Genomic DNA, 20,179 nt, shown 5'->3' on the forward strand with positions numbered 1-20,179 from the left:
TTGACACCCCAGAGTCTGTCTGGCTGTCTTTGTGTAGATGAGTGTGTGTGTGTGTGTGAGATACTGATTAGACATTTCTTTTGGAAAAATGCACTGTGTAATATGAAATCCATAATCACGGCGAAGCTTTTGATCTTTAATGAGTTGAGAGCTCTTTGTGTCCTCCTCTCACACACAGTCTTCCCCTCTGGGAGTCGAGGCCCAGCTGGATTTCTGTCAACACCGCAGTGCTTTCAAATCCACAACTCAGCAGATTATTAACATTAAACCTCGAGGCTGAGAATGAGAGAGGAATTCTGAGCAGTTATTTTATTCTGAAGTAGTTAAATTTAAAAATAGAGGCTCTAATGTATGCGTATCCTGTGTTTGGATGCGTTTCCTGTGTTTAATGACTGTGCAGCTGAGGTACAAGTGAGCAAAGTTATCTCAAGAGCCTGCCTGTCCCTTTGCCAACCTACGACCCCCCACACCCCCCCACGTTTCCATTTTCCCCTGTTAGAGTCATTACCCCCCTCCCAATATGTCACCCAGAGCCAATCTGGGGCCACTGTTTGTAAAAGTCTTACTGCTTCACAGATGCTGCAGAATTAAAATCAGGAATCAGATTTTTGCTGAATGATCAGGTGATACTGATTTTGTCAGACCCTAAATTTCTCTGGGGTCCAGATTATTGCTGAACGTTCTCTCCTGATACCAGCGGTCGGAGACGGTGAGTGTGTGTGCTGATGATCATACCCCAGCCCCTCTGGCTCTGCTGCTGGTGGCATTTAGGGTCTGAAATCAGTGTGACTCATCAGGGGTAATTACACCCCTGTGCTGTGTGATGAGTGTATCGTCAGGGGCCTGAGGGGGGGTTTGATCAGCAGTGAGCTATAACCCCTCCCACCCTTTGTGTGGCAGCAGTGTAACCCCGCCCTCTCGCCCGCCCCCCTCCCCCCCCTCGCCCCCCACCCCAGGCTCCTGGAGGCGCAGCTGCAGTCGCAGGCGCGGAAGCACGCGGACGAGCTGGAGGCCCTGCGCACGCAGAACGAGCTGCTACGGCACGAGATCGAGAAGCGGCAGGAGGAGCTCGCCCAGATGCAGGCGCTGCCTCCCGAGGCGCAGGTGGAGTTCAGCATCCAGCAGGAGTTCACGCGCCTCACCAACGAGAACCTGGTACGGGGGGGTTGCCGTGGGAACGGGAAACGCGAGAGAGCTTAAAGCGGGAAGGCCGCGGTCTGTGGGATAGTGCAGAGTAACCTTTCAACTGTTTCTGTGATGTTCGTATTTGCTCCATTATACGATGATTTAGTAGACTTCATTGAGATGTCGGCCTTTTGTTGGAAATTGGCTGTTGCCCTAGTTCAGTGATTCCCAAACTTTTTCAGCCTGTGGCCCGGCACTTCTGAGTCTCAAAGTCTCAGAGACTGCCACACATTGTAAAGTGAACAACATCACACATTTCATTATTATTGCTGGGGACCGGCGGCCATGTTGCTAGGGACTGACTTCGGTCCTCAGACCGGTGTTTGGAAACCATGGTCCTAGTTAATCCACTGTATAGAGCAGGGGTTCTCAAACTCGGTCCTGGAGGCCCCTTTGTATGCTGGTTTTTGTTACAACCACAACTGCAATCCCAGAATTTTAACAAGCTGTTCATTTTTCGTGATTAGGTGCTTTCATGTTTTTGAGCAGGGGTCCCCAATCTTATCCAGAAAGGGCCGGTGTGGGTGTTGGCTTTTGTTTCAACCAAGCAGTAACACACCTGATTCTACTAATCAACCACTAAGCACCTTGATTAGTAGAACTGCATAATTGCAAAAGCTGAATAAGAGTGTCAGCTAAATGGCCATAATGTGACATACTTGCCCGTTTGAGACACGGCTCGTTTGAGAAGTTGCCTGTTGAGGGCTTCCTCTGACGCTGGTGTGTGCTGGCAGGATCTTAAGGAGCTGGTGGAGAAGATGGACAAGAACGAGCGCAAGCTGAAGAAGCAGCTGAGGATCTACATGAAGAAGGTCCAGGAGCTGGAAGGTGAGGACCAGAGGCAGTCTCACACTGGAGTGGGGGATGTTGGAAGGGTTTGTGTCAGAAGCCCTCAGTACCAACGTGATCCTCAATCCTGGTCCCGGTCTGCTGGTTTTTGTTTTGGCCTTAATATCAGCAGCCGATTCAGACCCAAGAAACAAGCTGACCCGAGTTAGCTGTGTAATGAACTGCTTTAACCGGCCAACAGCTTCATTCCTGGACCTGAAGAACCGCGGGCTCTGCTGGTTTTTGTCACTACTCAGCTGTGCTGCTCAAGTGCTGAGTAGCAACAAAAGCCAGCAGAGCCTGCGGTTCTTCAGGTCCTGGAGAGAAGACTGTTTCAGGCCCTGGAACAGTCTTCCTGAAGTAATCAGAATAGCAAAGTTTAGCGCTTTCTCTAAAGGTCCTTTTAAAGACGTGTTCATATGAACTTATAAACATTTAAAAAATGTACTCTGTGCATATTTGTCTGATTGTTGGCGCATATTGTTGTGTGTGTTGTGTGAGCGCTCTTTGACTGCATAAATAAGGGTGTTGTAGTTACTCAGGCTCCTCCTGCTCCACAGTGTCCCAGGCGGCCCTGCAGACGAGCCGGGCCCGGCCCGAGCTGACCCGCCAGGTGACGGTCCAGCGCAAGGATAAGGACTTTGAGGGCATGCTGGAGTACAGCAAGGAGGACGAGCAGCAGCTGGTCAAGAACCTGGTGACAGGTGAGTCTGCATTACAAAGCCTGTCATTTATGTGTGTGGGTCTCTGACTCTCACTCACTGTCATTCCTTATCCCTCTCCGACTCCCTCTCTGTCTCTGTCTCACCCTTTGGCTCTCTCGCCTCTCCCCCCCCCTCCCCCAGATATGAAGCCGGGAACGGTGTCGGCCACAGTGCCCTGTCTTCCCGCCTACATCATGTTCATGTGCATCCGCCATGCGGACTACATTAACGACGACCAGAAAGTGCACTCCCTGCTCACATCCACAATCAACGCCATCAAGAAGGTTCTCAAGGTACTGATCGCACGCACCGCGGTGTCCGTGCAAAACAAACACACCAGGGCTCTGATTAAAGCTGATGAATGCATATATGTGTCATGTATAGCACACGTGTAGTGTGTCCTGTGCTGTAATGTGTAACAGGTGTGCTGTCCTCCTTCTGCAGAAACACAACAATGACTTTGAGATGACCTCCTTCTGGCTGGCCAACACCAGCAGGCTCCTGCACTGTCTGAAGCAGTACAGCGGGGACGAGGTGAGAACACAAAGAGTGTTGTTGAAATGGTTATAAAGTTATAATGTTGTGCTGTACAGTGAGGTGAGGTGGGCCTGCACTTGATATTCAGGTTTCCTGTTTTTCTCCTGGAGCTAAAACAGGTGACGGTCAGTAAGGTAATCTGTTCTGCTCTGATTGGCCCTTTCAGGCGTTTATGACCCAGAACACGGCCAAGCAGAACGAGCACTGTCTGAAGAACTTCGACCTGGCCGAGTACCGGCAGGTGCTGAGCGACCTGTCCATCCAGATTTACCAGCAGCTGGTGCGCGTGGCTGAGGCCATCCTGCAGCCCATGATCGGTAAGAGCTCACAGTCTCCCCCTGCTGGGGCCTCCTGTCCACTGCAGCCTCATTTTATCACTTTAACAAAAAAGAAAACCTCTTTTCCATCAGCTGAGGAAATCTCATAAATATTAATGTCAGTGTCAGTTTTCATAAGAATGAAACTCGACGTTCCGATTCCTTTAGTCAGGCTTCTGATGTGATGTGGCTGAGTGGCTTTGATATGAATAACATGCTTTTCATCTGAGAGTGTGGAAGTTGTGCTGAAGAATCAGAATAGCATTCGGCTGCTGGGATTCTCATTTGGTTGAGGCACCATGCTGTAGATGAGCCTCATGGTTTCTGATCGAATCCAGACCGTGCCATAGGGTGATGTAGGGTGATAGGCAGTTGGTGATTGAATGGGAGGGTTCAGTTGGTTAGGGGTCTGCGTTTCATCACTCACTAGTGACCCCTGTTGGTCAATCAGACTGCATCCTGAAGCTGCATATGAAAGGTCTTCCTCTGACTCCATTCTGTTAGAGCTTGGCTGTAGTCTGCAGTGTGAAAAGAAGCGGCTGGAGACACCATGTCTTTCGGAGGAGAACCGTGGGTGTCTACACTCTTTTAAATGGGCACTGGGCTTGAGTATGAACCCCACTGTGGTTGCAGCTAATTGGACGTTCCGAATTAGGTCCAGTAGAGGTTGGAGTCGAACCCTAAGGAGCGTGTGTTGCAGGGCTTTGTCCCTGAGGCCTGCTGACGTTCCTGTCGTCCCGCCAGTGTCGGCCATGTTGGAGAGCGAGAGCATCCCCAGCCTGGCGGGGGTGAAGCCCATGGGCTACCGGAACCGGTCCTCCAGCATGGACTGCGAGTCGGGCGGGCCGGGCGGCTACACGCTGGAGGCGCTGATCCGGCAGCTGGGCCAGTTCCACAGCACCATGGGGGCCCACGGGCTCGACCCCGAGATCAGCCAGCAGGTGGTGCGCCAGATGTTCTACTGCATCAACTCCGTCACCCTCAACAACCTGCTGCTGCGCAAGGACGTGTGCTCCTGGAGCACGGGCATGCAGCTGAGGTAACCTGCCGAGCGTGTGTGTGTGTGTGTGTGCACGTGTGCGTGTACGTGTGTGTGCGTGTGTGTGAATGCTGAGTGTATCTCCTGCAGTCTCTCTGAGTGACCCCTGGTGGTTCCTGCAGGTACAACGTCAGTCAGATGGAGGAGTGGCTTCGGGGGAAGAACCTGCAGCAGAGCGGGTCTGTGGCCACCATGGAGCCCATCATTCAGGCCGCTCAGCTGCTGCAGGTCAAGAAGAAGACCTCCCAGGATGCAGAGGCCATCTGCTCCCTCTGCGCTTCTCTCACTACACCACAGGTAACCCCTAATCCCTAATCCCTAACCCCCAATCCCTACACCCTAATCCCTAACCCTTAACCCCTAATCCAGAAATCATAAACCCTAATCCCTAGACCCTAATCCTAAACCCTAAATGTAATTGTCGGCTGATTTAACGGAGACCACAAAAATCCGCAGCCACCGACACCCTCTGGGGCTCTCCCGTCTGCACACAGCGCACACAGGCCTACTCTGGGTCAGGTGTTCCATCCACATCCACCCCCTCCCTCCCACCTGATCATTGCTGCTCACTGTGAAATTTCCTCTTGCAGATCGTGAAAATCCTCACCCTCTACACGCCGCTCAACGAGTTTGAGGAGAGAGTCACTGTGTCCTTCATCAGGACTATACAGGTGGGCGGTCTTTTACACTGCCTTAACCCCTGAGTAATATCGTTCTATAAATGCAGTACCATGTCCCACTACCACTGTACCACACAGTGACACATGCTTCTCTTTGTCTTTCTCTCCCCTCCTCCCTCTCTCTCTTCCCCTCTCTCCCTCCTTTTCTGTCCCTCTCCTTGCCTCTCTCTCTCCCCCTCCTCCCCACTCTCTGTCTCTTCCCCCTCTCTCACTCCCTCCCCCTCCCTCTCTCACACACAGGGTCAGTTGCAGGATCGCAATGACAGTGGTCAGCTGCTGGTGGACACTAAGCACACCTTCCCTGTGCTGTTCCCCTACACCCCCTCCGCCCTCAGTCTGGAGACCCTACACATCCCCGCCTGCCTCAACCTCAACTTCCTCTCCCGAGTCTGAGGCATTCTGTCCGTCTGTCCATCTGTCTGCCTGAACCAGAGAGAGCCCAGCCCCACAGCTCTGTCTCTCCACCTCGGCCAGAGTGGGCCAAAACCCTGGGATCTGTCTGTCTGTTCGTCTGTCCGTCTAGCAACCGTGTGCTGCCCCACACCTCCTCGTCTCCACCTCCCACCTGCCTCAACCAAACCCCCCTGGGCTCTGTCCGTCTGTTCGTCTGTCCGTCTGAACCAGTGAGAGCCCAGCCCCACAGCTCTGTCTCTCCACCTCCACCAGACTGGGCCAAACCCCTGGGCTCTGTCCGTCTGTCCATCTGTCTGCCTGAACCAGTGAGAGCCCAGCCCCACAGCTCTGTCTCTCCACCTCCACCAGACTGGGCCAAACTCCTGGGATCTGTCTGTCTGTTCGTCTGTCTGTCTGAACCAGTGAGAGCCCAGCCCCACAGCTCTCTCTCCACCTCCACCAGACTGGGCCAAACCCCTGGGCTCTGTCTGTCCGTCTGTCTGACTCAACCAGAGGGAGCTAAACCCATGGCCCTGTCTGCGTGTTTGTGTGTCTGTCTGTGTCTGCTTTCTGAGGGTGCAACAGCCCTTAAGATGATTGACATAAATCAGAGGGGTAACCTCGTCCCCAGTGGGGTGTGCTTCTCTGAACTGGGCAGAACTCTGCAGGACCCCAGTCTCCAAAGCTTCTGTCCCATCCTTTCTGCTCGCCTATAGCCTCTCAGCTGGGCCATGTCATAAAGACCTAGCGCCAGGGTCCACGACCAGAACCAGGACCAGGACCAGGGCCAGAATCACAACCAGGAGTCCACGACCTTTCAGCCATCTGCATATCCCAGATAGCACAGCTCCATCGCCATGACAGCAACACTAAATGTCTAACTGCCCCTCCTGAGGAGCGACCCTTCGGATCTCCCGCCTGTCCTGCCCAAATCTCTGGAATGCTTTTGGGAGGAGGGTGCCGGTTACTCTTCTCTGGGGGCCCGTGTCCTGTCAGGCAGTGGATTGAGGAGTCACTTATTCGCCTCAGTGCTGCTGGGTTCAGGTTCTGAAGATTGATTATTCATGCCTGATGTGCTCTTTGGGAAGAGTGAGTCAATCCTGATGGAGATTCTGGTGATTCTTGGTACTGGACAACTTTTTTCTCTAACAACAAGCACTCTTTTGCGACAGAGATTTTCCTCCTGCCTTTATTATGGTGAAGCTCTTTACTTTCAGGGTGTCTGTACATATCTGAGTCTTTTCCTGATGGAGATGAGAGCTGTCACTGGTGTGACCTGAGAACAGGACAGGCAGTTCCTGGGTGTGGCTTTGGCCTTGTGACATCACTGCTGACATCACAATGTGTCTCGGCACAGCACACCTTAAAGCAGAGAAAGTGAGGACAGAATGGATCGAGAAAAAAGGGAGAAAGAGGAAGAGTGGAGAAGAGAGAGAGGATGGGAGACATGGAGTCAGAACGAGGGAGAAAGAGAAAGGAGAGATGGATTGAGAGAAAAAAGTGCAAAGAGGGATGAATGAAGATGAAAAGGGAGAGTGAGGAATAGATGAAAGAGGGGAAGAGAAAGGGGAGGTGGAGAAGAGAGACAGACGGAGAGAGGAAGAGAAGACAGGGGGATGAGGAGAGAACGGGAGGGGGAGAAGTGAGAGAGAGGGATGGGGAGAGCCAGTGCGGAATGGAGAAAGTGAATATCAGCAGGTGAGACTGGAAGGTTGCGTGCCCATGTCAGCACAGCAGTCTAATACAGCACCAGCACTGCACCAGAGCCAGGTTATCTGTGAGTACAGACCAGTCACAACAGCCTTTGATTTCAAAACGACTGAAGATGCAGACTCATTTTTCAGATGCTGTACGATCGCAATCGGAAGCCGTTTTGTCAGAAAGTTGCGTCTAGCGCGTTCTGCGGTTCCTCCAGGTAAAGTGGTCAGGTGAGAGTGAACAGAGAACACAAGCTGTATCCCAGCAGCTCAGAATGGTAACCTGTCCTGAACCTGAAAGGTATGTGAGAGGGGTGTAGTTCTAGTGTAGGTGAGGACTGTACCGCTCCTTGGTCGAGCTATAGAGACAGCAGAACCACTGTTATGTCTTTGTCTCCTGCTGTACATAGTCCATTCAGGCCATGTCGCTGTTTTAAATCTCCACAACCCCATAGGGTGATGGGTGTTCAGACTCTGTGTTGCTGGATCTTAGTGTGGGTGAACTGGTATCAGTCTTTCAGATTCTGATCACAAACGGGAACCGGGGAAACCCTCTTCTTTCATTGCTAATGAAGTGCAGCATCTACCTTTAAAAAAAAAAAAAATTTTACTTGATTTTATTTCACATTAAATTTATTCAGACGTCGAAATGTACGTTTGATATACAATTTTTACTTTTTTTATTGGGGAAAGGGACGGGGCTGTCTATCGTTAATGTTGTGAGTGTCATCCTGTCTGAGCTCGTTTCGCCCTTTCCACCCCTCCGTGTTCAGGAGTGTAGTAACTCAGAAATGAGACAGATTGTGACATTAATTTTCTTGTTATGTGCTGCCACCTGCAGTCAGATGTGTGGTAATGCACAAAAGTGAGGAGCCAGATTAATTCAGAATGCACTCCACTGTGTCTGAGGGAACGGACACCAGAGCAATATGAAACACTCGTGCACTCACGTGCGCACACAAGCATATTTCATAGACAGTATGGAGTAGAATATTCCAGTCTTAGAGTGTCAGTGCACAACTTTTATTTGCCAAAACGCGTGTCTTAGAAAAGGCCTTAAAGTTGAGGGTTACGTGTGCCATAACTGCACCTGACACTGTTTCTCTTTACTTTGCCTTCATAATGCTGCACACTGTAAAGATGTGTCTGTTGCTGTAGCTCTTTCGCGGAGCTGTGGCCCTGTAACGGCGGTTTCACATCATTTGTCTGCTTCCTGGTCTCACCTGTCAGTTTTGCCACCACTGTCATTTCTTTCAGTGGTACAGGGTGGTGTGTGTGTGTGTGCGCGTCCTTGCGTACGTGTATAAATATTTAAAATGAAAAATGTTGTGAATTTGAAAGGTGCATATGTGGTAGGGAGCCGTCAGTGAAGGCTGGGGTGAGATTTATATGATTTTAAGAACCTTATTATACCCGATTTATGCTAATCAAAATGGAAATAATTTTACTATTTGAACAAAGGTATAAACTGCACATTGCTGTCTATGAAAAATCCATTATATCATAAAGTTGAATACAACAATGGAAATAAAGGCTGATTTTTTAAAAATACAGCTGTTCTGTTTTGTTTTTGTACTGTTATTGTGCTGTTGTGCTTTGTAGGTTTTGTGTGTCTGAGTGGGGGAGACATAGCTCAGGAGGTAAGAGTGGTTGTCTGGCAGTCGGAGGGTTGCCGGGTTCGATCCCCTACCCTGGGAGTGTCGAAGTGTCCCTGAGCAAGACACCTAACGCCTAATTGCTCCCAACGAGCTGATTGGCGCCTTGCAAGGCAGCCTTTCGCCGTTGGCGTGTGAGTGTGTGTGTGAATGAGAGGCATCAACTGTAAAGCGCTTTGGTTATATAGATAAAAGCACTATATAAATGCAGTCCATTTACCATTCTGTGGGGGTTAGACAGCCAGGCGTCACAGTTAGACAGTTGGCATGCACTGCGACAGCCAACAGCGTATCATTCTGAACCAGTCATAATTCACCTGCTAAACAAACGACTGGTCCAGAACAACACACCATTTTCAGCGGCACGTTTCAACAGTTTATGCTGTTTAAAATAGCGTCCGTTCTTCAAAAACACACCTTTATGGTGTCACGGTGCCTGTTTATTTTCAACAGCGTTTCTGTCCCAACCTTATACGGTCTATGGTCCCCCCACAGCACCATTGACTAAATGTACGCTTCTCTATCAACGTAGAATGGAACCATAATACTGAAAATAGTTACCATCGAAATCAACAGTGCTGTTTAGAAGAAAAATTTGGTTAAAAAAAAGATACACTGTAAATATTTTGTGACAACAGGTTGTGTTTTCTGAAAATGAAAATATGTGTCGTGCCGGGTCAAATGGAAGTTTGGCCCCCGTTGTTCCGGTGGCCATGTAGCTATAACCTGGGTTTAACCCAGGATACTAGCAGATAATTACAAATGGTGTTTCTAACAGACAACATTGTAGAAAAAAAGACACTTACAGCATCAAATTAAAATATTTCAATCTGAATGTGAAGATGAACCAAGAAAAACTGGCCCAGGTACATTTGTCAGCCTATGAGGATGCTAGATCCACTCTGAAGTTAAGTCTAGGCCTGTCATGCCTGTTCATTCAACTAGAACAGTAGTTCTGTGGTACTAATAGTCATTTTTTAGTTACCTCTCAATTCCACGGTGCAGATTCAACCTCCACATGTGGTCTACATTGGCTAGAACAAGATTTTTTTTTTTAAGTGATTAGAAATAAGAAAAAGAGTTTAATATTGGCAGATATTTCAAGAATTGGACACCGCTGTGCGTACTTAAACGTCGGGTTTATCAGCATGCTGTCTGAAGAATTTTAGGTTTCACTGCCGTGCTGGCCTGGAGCTAATTGAAATAACCAGAGCTAAGAGCAAAATGGAATTTGGACACGGCGTGTTACCGAGTACAACACAGCAAGAAAACATTCTTCAACCATGTAAAGACAGAATATTCTGGGTGAGTGAGACTACTTTTCAGTGAAACGTTAGCTAGCCGCATGAAATGAGATTGTGTGAACGAAGTGGTTTGTGTTAGTGATTTGGTGGAGAAAATTCATTACTCACGAGTCATATTAAGTTAACAAACCAACGCAATGTGAAATAGCAGAGTAGCAACTTTGATGGCTAGCAGCATCTCAAGTTTACTTACGAGCCCGCCTGCACGTGACGACCGTTGTAGTTTCAACATAGCAGCTTGTTAGCAACTTACTTTTTTAAAGCACATAACGGCTTCCAAATTCATGGTTGATACATAAATGGGTGTACTTTATCTCGTGGAGCAAAACGAGAAACTCTCTTCGACATATGTTAACCACAGACCTTGTTTTTGACAAAAATAAATGTCTATGGGGGAAAATGAATGGGAAATTATTCGAGGCAGCCCATGGCGGAAGTAACTCCGGAGTTGGCCTACAAAAATACGTAATCACGTGACACTATTGATAGCAGTGGGAGCGGAGAGTTTAGTCAGTGACACACACATACCTGGCAACCCCCAACTCCTGCGTGTGTTTCTGTCACTTTAGCGAAATTTAAACTGGCTTGTGGAATTCATAACTGATGAATTACCATATTTAACGTGCACTAGAAACTGCTGTTATGACTTAAAACACAGCTCAGTCATAGTTTGCCTTTCAGACAGAACACAACAACCAACAATTAAGCATCTTAAGTCTTTCCTCATAGCTTTTATCTTTCATACCATTTTGAATCATTTTGGTTGCTCTTCTTTGAACCTTTTCCAGAGCTTCTATATCTTTCTAATAGTGCGGTCCCCAGAGCTGCACACAATACTCTAACAAATGTATTGTAAAAGATAGAACACTATACCCTCTCAAAACAGCTCAGTGTGCCTGTCAGTGTATCACCTGTATCCTGCATTTCAGTTGATATTATTTATAGTCCACCACCTTTGTCACGTCCCCCTTCGGTCTTCGACAGAAATCACCAGTCTCCACAGAATTCATGCTCTATGGAGTCAATACTGTGTCTTATAAAATACGTTTTATACAGTGAACAACATCTGACTACTATCAATTCATGGCCATGAGGAGCACACCAGTAATATGGAGAATGGACACAGCACTCAAATGCAGACAACAGCAACAGTCAGGAGCAGTTCTTTTGATTTAATCTTTTAATTGAAAAAAACCAAAAACAAAATGAAACAAACAAAAAAAACTTTTATAAACTGCAATTACAGGATACAAAGTACACGATGACAACTCGGGCGTAGAAACCAGTTTAAAACGGTTTTGTTTCAGTTACTGGGAGAAAAAAAAAAAAGTACACAAACAATTGTCTAGAAGGAGAAGTTGGCCAGAGCACACGTCTGGAAATTCAGGTTTCCGTGACGACAGGCGGCGCTTTGGAACATTCCAGATAGAAGAACAGAGCTGCGAGGGGTCACCATGGTAACGCTGTGCTCACGACGTGGGGCAGCACCGTGTCCAGAGCCGTCCGAAGCGAGTGTGTCCACAGTCTTTCAGACGCTCTGCGCGAGGCGCTCCTGCCCCAGCCACTCTGTGCGGCTCTCTCCTGCTATTGGCTCCTCCCCCAGCCACTCTGTGCGGCTCTCTCCTGCCATTGGCTCCTGCCCCAGATGCTCTGCCTCCCAAAACCGTCTCTCTGGGAGATTCTACAGATTAAGGCCTTGGGGAACAGTCCTGATAATGGAATGTAAATTAACAGGGAAGAAAATAAAACTAAAATACCGTTGTGTAGCCTGTTGCGTAATCTGTGTTTACCAATAATGGTGAGGTGGGCAGTGGTGTGTGTGTGTGTTTACCGTTAATGGCGGGGTGGGCTGTGGTGTGTGTGAGTGTGTGTGTTTATCGTAATGGTGGGCTGGGGTGTGAGTGAGTGTGTGTGTGTGTTTATCGGTAATGGTGGGCTGGGGTGTGGGTGTGTGAGTGTGTGTGTGTGTGTGTTTATCGGTAATGTTGGGCTGGGGTGTGGGTGTGTGAGTGAGTGAGTGAGTGTGTGTGTGTGTTTATCGGTAATGTTGGGCTGGGGTGTGTGTGTGTTTATCGGTAATGGCGGGGTGGGCTGTGGTGTGAGGGAGGGCTGTGGCGTGAGGGGGGGCTGTGGCGTGAGGGGGGGCTGTGGCGGGAGGAGTGGCGTCTGGGTGGGGGGGAATGGTAGCGGGGGGGCGGGGAGGCCCTGCTTTGGTAAGGAGGAGAGTAACGACCCCGCGACCTGGAGCGGGACCGTGAGCGCCCCCAGCTGGAACCCCTCTCCTCATGCACCCGGATATAAGCAGTCTCCCCCTGCGGGACACAAACAGAACCGCATTAGCACACCATCGCCCCCTGCAGGACACAAACAGAACCGCATTAGCACACCATCGCCCCCTGCGGGACACAAACAGAACCGCATTAGCACACCATCGCCCCCTGCAGGACACAAACAGAACCGCATTAGCACACCATCGCCCCCTGCAGGACACAAACAGAATCGCATTAGCACACCATCGCCCCCTGCAGGACACAAACAGAACCACATTAGCACAACATCGCCCCCTGCAGGCCACAAACACAACTGCAATGAAAATCCATTTGTGGCTGTGGCTACTTGCAGGTTTGGGCATGTCTACCCGCAGGCGTGGGCGTGTCTAACCATGGAAGTGTCTACCTGCAGGTGCAGTAATACGCAGGTGCGCTCACCTGGTGCGAGCGGAACTCGGTCCTGTCGAGGCGGCGGAGCGCGTACTCCATGTCCTCTCTGCGCAGGAACTCGACCACGCCCTCGCCGTCCCGCTGCACGTCAGCGAAGCACACGTCCCCCGCCTCCCGCATGTGGTCCTTCAGGTCCTGCCAGCTGCCCGTCGGGGGGAGGCCTGCGGAGGGCGCACGCTGATGACATCATCACACAGCCACACTCGCTCGTCTAGAGCAGGGTTTTACAGAAGCCCTGTGTGTATGCATGTGTGTGTGTATGTGTGTAATTGCACCTGTCCCCATAGAAATGTTGGAGAGTGAGGATGCTACCAATAAGAGTAAACAGAACTCGCGCTCAAATTTAGAATATCACGCATTTGTTGCAATCTATGTTCTAATAATGTTACATTCTAAACACACACAGCACCATCAAACTACAGTTCTCCAGTAGTGAAGTGCACAGTGTGGTGTGAGTGGGTCTGTAGTCCGGATTGAGCTGCTGCAGCTGTGGGGTAGGGGCTGTTACGTACCTGTGTGTGTGTGTGTGTGTGTGTTGACCGGTAATGGCTTCTTGGGCTGTGGTGTGAGGGGGTCTGTAGTGCAGTGCACTGTGTGGTGTGAGGGGGGGGCTGTGCAGCAGCGGGGTGGCGGGGGCTCCTACGTACCTGTCACAATTACGCGGAACTCTGAGCGCCGGGAGGGGGGGCCAAAGCGGCCCCGGGGGCCCCCTCCCATGGGGCTGCTGAACTTGGAGGACGAGCGCGGGTACTCCACACGGAGCTTGCAGTCGCCGAACCCGTAGCCATTGCGTCCATACACGGCGTCTTCTGCGTCCCTGCAGGACAAAGCACACAAGAGCCCTACAGTTAGACACAAGCACCCCAGAGTTACAGACAAAATGTTACCAGCACTGCCCTAGAGTTACAGACACAAGCGCCCCACAGTTACAGACACAAGCACTCCACAGTTACAGACACAAGCACTCCACAGTTACAGACACAAGTACTCCACAGTTACAGACACAAGTACCCCACAGTTACAGACAAACCGCTACCAACACACAAGCACTCCACAGTTACAGACACAAGCACCCCAGTTACAGACAAACCGCTACCAACACACAAGCACTCCATAGTTACAGACACAAGCGCCCCAGTTACAAACCGCTACCAACACACAAGCACTCCACAGTTACAGACACAAGCACCCCAGTTACAGACAAACCGCTACCAACACACAAGCACCCCACAGTTACAGACACGAGCACCCCACAGTTACCGACACGAGCACACCAGTTACAGACACAAACTGCCCCCACAGGCATCCCTTAATTCACAGAATGTATTGGCAGGAACAGAGAAACCCTGGGACATGTGCGTACAGGGACATGTTTGGGGGTGCACACTGGGACGTGTTTGGAGGTGCACGCTGGGACGTGTTTGGAGGTGCACGCTGGGACGTGTTTGGGGGTGCACGCTGGGACGTGTTTGGCGGTGCATGCTGGGACGTGTTTGGCGGTGCATGCTGGGACGTGTTTGAGGGTGCATGCTGGGACGTGTTTGGCGGTGCATGCTGGGACGTGTTTGGCGGTGCATGCTGGGACGTGTTTGGCGGTGCATGCTGGGACGTGTTTGGCGGTGCATGCTGGGATGTGTTTGGCGGTGCATGCTGGGACGTGTTTGGCGGTGCATGCTGGGACGTGTTTGGGGGTGCATGCTAGGACGTGATTGGGGTGCATGCTGGGAGGTTTGGGGGTGCATGCTGGGACGTGTTTGGCGGTGCATGCTGGGACGTGTTTGGCGGTGCATGCTGGGAGGTTTGGCGGTGCATGCTGGGACGTGTTGGCGGTGCATGCTGGGACATGTTTGGGGGTGCATGCTGGGACGTGTTTGGGGTGCACGCTGGGACGTTTGGGGTGTATGCTGGGACGTGTTTGGGGGTGCATGCTGGGACGTGTTTGGGGGTGCATGCTGGGAGGTTTGGCGGTTCATGCTGGGACGTGTTTGGCGGTGCATGCTGGGACGTGTTTGGCGGTGCATGCTGGGACGTGTTTGGGGGTGCATGCTGGGACGTGTTTGGGGGTGCATGCTGGGACGTGTTTGGGGGTGCATGCTGGGACGTGTTTGGCGGTGCATACTGGGACATGTTTAGGGTGCATGCTGGGACGTGTTTGGGGGTGCATGCCTCACCGGGGGTCCTCAAAGCGGACGAAGGCGAAGGGGATGGTGCCGCGGTTGTTCTTCAGCTCGATGTCGCGGATCTTTCCGTATTTGAAGAACAGGTCCTCTATGTCCCGCTCCTGCACGTCCGGCGGAAGGTTCCCCACGTAGATCCTCCCGTCCGCCATTGGCCTGGTTGTGGATCGCCCTGGTAACACAGAGGTAATGCAATCCCGGACCAATCAAACAACAGTGTTACAGATGCAACTGTTTTTTTTTTTTTTACAGGCAGGACAGTGTGCAAAATGCTGATATGCTAAAGAATGGTTATCAATAGATCATCATAAACCAATAATTATTAACTGAAAGCAGTTTATGTTCATATCATGAGAGTAATATTGAAAACTGACAGTATAGCTATGTAGTCTCCAGTGTAGTGTATTGGTTAGGGAACTGGGCTTGTAATAACCTAAAGGTTGCAGGTTCGATTCCCACATAGAACACTGCCATTGCATCCTTATGCAAGGTGCTTATCCTGAATTGTTTCAGTATCCAGCCGCACAAATGCAAAATGCTATGCAACTCTCTCTGGACAGAAGTCAGTACTGTAACGGCTAGCAAAAGCTACCAACAAATACACAGCCCTCAAAAACAGGAGGGAAAATGTCAAGACACCAATAAGTTCCGATATAAAGCTGGTCATATGACCTCTGTCTAATTTAGCTGAATATACAGAGTCATAATCGCTTTGCAGAAACTTTCCCTCAAAAACATGACGGATGTGACACGTGCGATCCCAGTCAGCACCTCATCTTTACAAGCTGTAATTTAGTAATTAGACTAAAGCTTACATCTAAACTCATATTCTTGTATAAACTGAGGAAAAAAACAATAGAGTGCTGGTGCGAATAATAATTGTTGGCTCATTTAGTGAAATGGGCCACTTGCGGTTGACTAAAAGGCCTTACTTTGACTCTGCTTTGTAATGTTAATAATGTGCCTTCTTTTTTGTGGACACACTGGTCATATTAAATCTGTGCTCCAAAGCATACAAAACGTGAAAGAAGTTTAATCATTATATAAGCAACTTTATATTGTCATGCTCAGGTAGAAAGTACTTTTAAATTGCCCTAAAACATTAATAATAATACCAATGCCATTATTCAGCACTTTTCTCTTGCAGGTGCACAAAGTGCTTTACAAACATTTTAAACCAAACGCAACAAGTTATTCATAATAATACAGACAATGAATGAACACTTAGCATTGTCACTGTTTAAGTAGGCAGTATACTTCATACGAAGTAGAACTTTTTGAGCAAAACGAAGCAATCAGAACAACTGACGAACAAAAAGACGCGGTGTTGTGCGTTCGTACGGTGCAGTGTGCGACGGCCTCCAGGGAGAACTTTTCAAAAAGTTCTTTCTTGTTCTCCGACCTCCCCCTCTCAGCTATTGGTCCAAATATCACATAGTTGGTTACGTCACGGTTGAGAGTTCAGAGGGCTAATGTACGGAGAGTCAACGCCAATCTCTCTTCTGTAGAGATGGGAATTCTGTGAGTTCCCGCATGTTTGATGAATGGTGCTACTCGTTTCAGCAAGTCATCAAAACGCCTAGCACACATTCGGAAATAAGAGAAAGTGGGCCCCCTCGTCTAAACTCGCATTTGCCGAATGTACAGACAAGACTCTCCATTCCCCGTCCTACTCTGATTTAGAGGGCGAACGTACCATCTTCTTCGCCTTTTCTTCTTCTTTTGCATAGCTAGATAAACTAAAGCCACTTTAAACACTTTAAACTTTTTGTTGTGTGTTATGATCTCGCGTAGCCCTTCTCTTTATACAACCATGGCGTAGCCGCGAGATGGAGGTCTGGGCGAGATTCCAGCCCCGGTTAATAGCTGCCTCGTAATTATTCACGCCCCAACGGCGTGGAGTGACTTTAAACGGTTCTGTGTTCTCACTGAGTATACCGACAACAGTGTTCGTAGACATGTTCGCCGGTGGTTCTCAATCCTGAAGTTCTTTCTTCTTACTGAGTATACTGCCAGCTTTAGCAGTGGGGGCTGTGAGTTATACCACTGTTCTGCGAGTTACAGTTAACACACCACCCCAACACTTACAGTTAACACACCACCCCAACACTTACAGTTAACACACCACCTCAACACTTACAGTTAACACACCACCTCAACACTTACAGTTAACACACCACCTCAACACTTACAGTTAACACACCACCTCAACACTTACAGTTAACACACCACCTCAACACTTACAGTTAACACACCACCTCAACACTTACAGTTAACACACCACCTCAACGCTGACAGTTAACACACCACCCCAACACTGACAGTTAACACACCACCTCAACACTACAGTTAACACACCACCTCAACACTTACAGTTAACACCACCCAACACTTACAGTTAACACACCACCTCCAACCTCACAGTTAACACACCACCTCAACACTCACAGTTAACACACCACCTCAACACTCAGTTAACAAACCACCCCAACACTTAGTTAACACACCACCTCAACACTTAGTTAACACACCACCCCAACACTCAGTTAACACACCACCCCAACACTTACAGTTAACACACCACCCCAACACTCAGTTAACAAACCACCCCAACACTTACAGTTAACACACCACCTCAACACTTAGTTAACACACCACCCAAACGCTTACAGTTAACACACCACCCCAACGCTTACAGTTAACACACCACCCCAACGCTCACAGTTAACACACCACCTCAACGCTTACAGTTAACACACCACCCCAACACTTACAGTTAACAAACCACCCCAACACTCAGTTAACACACCACCCCAACACTCAGTTAACACACCACCCCAACACTCAGTTAACACACCACCCCAACACTCAGTTAACACACCACCCCAACACTCACAGTTAACACACCACCCCAACACTTACAGTTACTTCAGCAGACAGACCTTAACAAACACACTTCAGCCCTGAGAAGTCAGACAGACCCTGTGTGTATTCGTTTCAAATCACAATGAACCCAAATCAAAACATGATGACCATCATCAAGTAACTATCAAACTGGGTCAATTGCTGTGTGCTTAGCTTGAGTTTAAACATCTAGACCACATAACTGCATTATAACTGGAATAGCTAGCCTTTATTTCACAGATTTGGAGAGCTGTTCACTTGTAATTCACTTCTGTGGTCTTAGGTTTAAACTCCAGCTAAGCACAAATCAATTGACCCATTGTTTCTCCATCATTGCGCGTCAAACACAGAAGTATAAATATTGTTTTTTTTTTGTCCCATGACGCAACACACAGACGAAACAGCGCGAACTGTGATTTAGAATAAGGCAATTCATAAATTCGGAAGATCGTACCTCTTAAAAGAACTCTAACGTTAGCTACCTGTACGTTTCAAAACAGGTGTCTCCGGTTGCAATAGACCTCCTTCGCGAACCGCGCATGTTGTAACCAGTATCTTTAGTTGGCCAAGGGGCTTGTTGGCTGACTAACGTTGTAGTTTTAAAATCCCGACTGGCTAGCTGTTACATTCAGTTTGCTACAGAGCTAAAAGGGTGTATTTAAATGTATTTAATCTCAACCTGCATGCAATACGCGCTACTCGTCTAAGAACTGCCGTAGGCAGTTGGCAAGACCATTCAAAAAATCACAGTACCAGTCTACGACAAAGCTTCAGCAAGCTCGTCTCCAAAATAGTTAATCTTTAGCTGCTAATTAATTTACCAAACTGTTGGAATATGCCATCTAACAGACGTAACATTACAGCTTATCAAGACACATTTAATTTACTACAGTTCACATTTTTGTTGCCGTATATACCTGGTACCTGCCATTGAACGGTACCCTTCAACTAAGCCTCAGTCAATCCCGCTAGCATTAGCTAGCAGGCTAACGGGCTCGTGATCGCGTGTTTCCGCAAAAGGAGGCCACATATTATAGCAAACACCGCGTAAATGCAGGAACATCTTTGAGCTGCAATTTTAATTTCATAATGGGAGTTCATTAGCCTGTTCATTTACCAGAAGAGTTGTAACTGAATTTATGTCTCGAGTCTGAAATTGAGTCCAAACCCTGCCAGCCATCCAGCTTTATTGCGCTCTTATTAGCTGGCTAGTCCGACACCACTTGCACTAGCAAGCGTCTAATTAGCAGAACATCCGGAGAATATATTTTATTCAGCCATTTGCATATTGCATTCCACGATATATGCTACATATCTAGATGAAAATGAACAATACTTTGCGAACCTTACGTCTGTTATGTGTGTATTTTCTTTGCCCCCGTCTTCGGTTGTTTCTTGCTTCCCCCGGAGCAGGAAGTCGTGTCTCTGACCGCCTTCTCTGCTACACGAGCCCACCCTTTGACCCCGCCTCTACAGAGTTTACGTAGCTTGCGTCAAACTCTGGGACATGGCGTACGTTACGCCGACGATTCCATGGCATTCGCGAGGCCCTTCAAAGAAACGGCCTCGACCCCACTTCTGTCGATTAAAGGGTTAAAAAAGAATTTAATTGGGCCCATTACCTTTCGTTCAATTGTTTACTTCTCTTACTGTGCGCTAAGGAGAATCCCCTTTAAAACTCACCGGCAATAATTTTCAGTGCAGTTCCTTTAATATGTATTTATTGCAGAAAATTACAATAACCTATATTCATATATTAATAGCAAAAATAAGATAAGGTATAACATAACATCAAATACAAACAAACCATAAAGTTCAGTCTTATGGTTTATATATCCATTCGCAAAAAGTTTGCTAAATAAATGCTTACATCTATTTTAAAGAAAATGTTTTTCCTTTAAAACTCAGGGGTTCCTGTTTAATACTGCTCTGAAATGATTTTTTCATTTTTTTTTTTTGTCATTGACCATGTTTATGACAGAGCCCCCTAGGTCTCAAAGGAGAACATTTGGATATATTGTTTCCTCAAAACGGTAATC

The 20,179-nt window shown here is 48.5% G+C and overlaps 2 protein-coding genes across 13 annotated transcripts in view; one reads left to right on the plus strand and one right to left on the minus strand.

The window, feature by feature from the left end:
- myo5b (myosin VB) overlaps positions 1-8,931 on the plus strand; it is a 72,207-nt gene extending 63,276 nt beyond the window's left edge. For 9 of the 10 annotated variants that reach the window (XM_064309582.1, XM_064309591.1, XM_064309581.1 and 6 more), the window contains 11 exons: positions 957-1,155; positions 1,920-2,013; positions 2,574-2,717; positions 2,859-3,010; positions 3,162-3,251; positions 3,421-3,571; positions 4,316-4,610; positions 4,733-4,907; positions 5,201-5,281; positions 5,531-5,818; positions 5,915-8,931. In XM_064309582.1, the coding sequence (XP_064165652.1) occupies positions 957-1,155; positions 1,920-2,013; positions 2,574-2,717; positions 2,859-3,010; positions 3,162-3,251; positions 3,421-3,571; positions 4,316-4,610; positions 4,733-4,907; positions 5,201-5,281; positions 5,531-5,683 (1,534 nt within the window). In that variant the 3' untranslated portion in view covers positions 5,684-5,818; positions 5,915-8,931. The remainder of the gene's footprint in view (positions 1-956; positions 1,156-1,919; positions 2,014-2,573; positions 2,718-2,858; positions 3,011-3,161; positions 3,252-3,420; positions 3,572-4,315; positions 4,611-4,732; positions 4,908-5,200; positions 5,282-5,530; positions 5,819-5,914) is intronic. The other variant, XM_064309585.1, reaches the window with a different exon arrangement.
- A 1,302-nt stretch (positions 8,932-10,233) lies between these two features.
- Positions 10,234-19,648, minus strand: LOC135239385 (serine/arginine-rich splicing factor 9-like). 3 transcript variants are annotated; one of them, XM_064307998.1, is made up of 5 exons: positions 19,491-19,648; positions 15,231-15,408; positions 13,707-13,876; positions 13,016-13,220; positions 10,234-10,336 (listed from the first exon to the last, which is right to left on the minus strand). In XM_064307998.1, the coding sequence occupies exons 2-5, from the start codon at positions 15,386-15,388 to the stop codon at positions 10,249-10,251; spliced, it is 621 nt and encodes a 206-aa protein (XP_064164068.1). In that variant the 5' UTR covers positions 15,389-15,408; positions 19,491-19,648; the 3' UTR covers positions 10,234-10,248. The 3 variants fall into 3 exon arrangements, with proteins under 3 accessions (XP_064164068.1, XP_064164066.1, XP_064164067.1); XM_064307996.1 differs by lacking the exon at positions 10,234-10,336 and adding an exon at positions 11,502-12,651 and having other exon boundaries at positions 13,048-13,220; positions 19,491-19,647; XM_064307997.1 differs by lacking the exon at positions 10,234-10,336 and adding an exon at positions 11,502-12,651 and having other exon boundaries at positions 13,048-13,220; positions 19,486-19,636.
- Positions 19,649-20,179: the final 531 nt, after the last annotated feature.

This window comes from Anguilla rostrata, chromosome 14, assembly GCF_018555375.3.
Source record: "Anguilla rostrata isolate EN2019 chromosome 14, ASM1855537v3, whole genome shotgun sequence".
Classification (NCBI taxonomy): Eukaryota; Metazoa; Chordata; class Actinopteri; order Anguilliformes; family Anguillidae; genus Anguilla; species Anguilla rostrata.